The sequence below is a fragment of the Arachis ipaensis genome, chromosome B08, assembly GCF_000816755.2.
Source record: "Arachis ipaensis cultivar K30076 chromosome B08, Araip1.1, whole genome shotgun sequence".
Lineage (NCBI taxonomy): Eukaryota > Viridiplantae > Streptophyta > Magnoliopsida > Fabales > Fabaceae > Arachis > Arachis ipaensis.
This window is the reverse complement of record NC_029792.2, coordinates 46,518,074-46,520,630: the sequence shown is the minus strand read 5'-3', so window position 1 is coordinate 46,520,630 and position 2,557 is coordinate 46,518,074. Positions and strand designations below refer to the sequence as shown.

At 29.6% G+C, this 2,557-nt stretch overlaps 1 protein-coding gene across 1 annotated transcript; it reads right to left on the bottom strand.

The window, feature by feature from the left end:
* On the bottom strand, positions 1,051-1,767 carry LOC107611815. Its single transcript, XM_016313704.2, has one exon. The coding sequence runs from the start codon at positions 1,675-1,677 to the stop codon at positions 1,156-1,158; it is 522 nt and encodes a 173-aa protein (XP_016169190.1). The 5' UTR covers positions 1,678-1,767; the 3' UTR covers positions 1,051-1,155.

The window sequence follows — 2,557 nt, the reverse complement described above, 5'->3', positions numbered from 1 at the left end:
CCCACTTTCTGACCCCAAACTCTAACAAAAAGCATCTAAAATTTTGCTAATAATGTTAGCTATTCCATAGTAGCTTCAGCAAAGAGAATCAAGTTATTCGCAAAGCAAGAATGTGACAGAGCAGGAGTCTCTTGATTGAGATGGATATGAGTCTTTAGAAATCGTGGTCAATAGTAGCCGAAAGATGAGCTGAGACACTAGCTCAATGCACAAAACAAAGATATATAGGAAAAGATGGGGTCACATTTCCGAATTCCTCTAGAAGAAAAAAATTCTTCTAAGAGTTCATCATTTAATAATACCCTCATTTTAGTATATGAAAATACAACTAGCAGCAATCAGTTCAACAAAGTTAGTAAGAACCCCTATGTCGAAAAGAGTATATCTGATGAAGCTCTGCTTGAGCCTATCTTTTTGCAGATCAATCTTAATATTCATCCATCTCTTTGCTCCTTTCTTATTTTTTATTGAGTGAAAAACTTCTTGAACAATAATAATATTATCAGAATTATGACATTTATGCACAAAATTATACTGAGTGGGAATCACCAACTTCTCTATCATTTTTCTAAATTTTTTAGTTAGGATAAATTCAAGCGTTAAATTTTTAACCCATTATCCCTAATGTTTATATTTATTGGATCATTTGATGTTTAATTTTTTATTAGAACTAACATTTTAAACGTGCCAGTAATTGTGTAACCAATGAGCACAATAAATTTCTTGAGAGTAAGTCATTTGAATATTTAATCAAATTAACAAATTGTTCTAACAATAACTATCATTGGATTATAATTAATTTAAATTAATTGAGTGATTAATTCACCTGTTTGTTTAAGTAAATATTAGAATTTCAAATTCCATTTTATACCTACAACATTTTATTGACTAATCCAATTAATAGAATAATTTCTCCTACATACTCTCTATTATTGTTACCGAATACTGATGGTTAATTACTATGATATATAGATAATTCTACTGAACTTTACACCATATTAGCAGTGTAATTTACCTACGAAAGTATATGGAAAAATAAGAAACCACACCTTAATATAAAATTTTTGTGCTTATATTATCGCACGAGTACTGCACTATTTTCATTAATTTGAGAATTCCAAATTACTTAACATCATCATTATTGCATAATCAATCTCATCTCACTATGTTATAATAACTGTCTTGCCAAAATAATGAATTGCTATCATTTTGTTCTTCTATTACATACCCTTCATAATCCTTCAAGCTATTATTCTCAACAACTACTCCATCATAAGGATCATCAATACACCAGCAGCTATTGTCATGATGATCACACGGTGAGGATGGCACGAAATCCATATCCACCCATTCCACCCCAAATTCATCGTTTGATGAGGCCAAGTAATCCTGGCCGTCCACGTGTCCCATCATGGTCCATGATGATTCTGAATAATCACCATGACCTAATTCCATGTTCTTATTGTTATTGCTTCCACTTGTTATTATTTCAGCCTCAAATGATCTGATCAAGCTGTTTAACCTATCATCATGATCATCATCACTTTCAGCAGCATCATGATCATCATCAAATGATGATTCATCCATCAGTGAGATGAGAAAAGCACCGTTGATTTCCATGACCTCATCGTCACCGTTGATGAATCCAAGAGTTTCACAAACTTGATGAGAAGCCATCTTTGTTTTCTTTGCCAATAGAAGAGAAAGAAGAAATTAAACAAGCTTCAATGAATTGTGTGTGTTTGTATTATGAATGAAAGTTTGAGGGGTTTATATAGGAACACATGAGGTGTCATATCACTTCAACTAATTTATGAAACAACCATCATGACCTAGACAGCCATGTGCTGATGTCCACAAGTTAAAGGGACCTAAATTAATTAATTAATTATATGGATTTGATCATGATTCATGCATGCTAAATATAATATCAATGTATGTATGTGGCATATAGAGGGAAAGCTCCACGTTAATGAATAAAGAATATAATATAAATAATACAACACTACGTCCATATTCCATATCAATCAAAATTATTTTTATACGGTAACGATATGTTTGAAACATAATAGATAGATAGGTAGATAGAGGATATGAAAAAATAAAATTTATTAACCAACTTAAACTGATATAGTAATTAGTTTATTAATTCATTTAAGTAATTTTTAGTATTTTTAGTCATCATTTAACTAGTACAAATATTAAATTATCATTTTACTAATTTATGTATGTAAATTTTAAAGAAATATGAGTATAAATTGTATTGATTTATGGGTGTAAACTTATTGATTTATATGTGGAAAATTCTTGTAAATATAGGTGTATATTATATATTTTTTGTGTGTAAAACGTCTGTAGATATAGGTGCAAATTATTACTCGCTAAATACTGGCTAAAAATGAAAATATTTGCTAGCCATGTAGCATTACTTTAGTGAAATTCGAATTCCACAACTTATTAGTCAGTTATAATCCTTAATCTATCGGATTAAGAAATAATGTAAAAACTTTTAAAAATTTTTTAAATTCATATTCAAATTATATATTTCAATCTTACC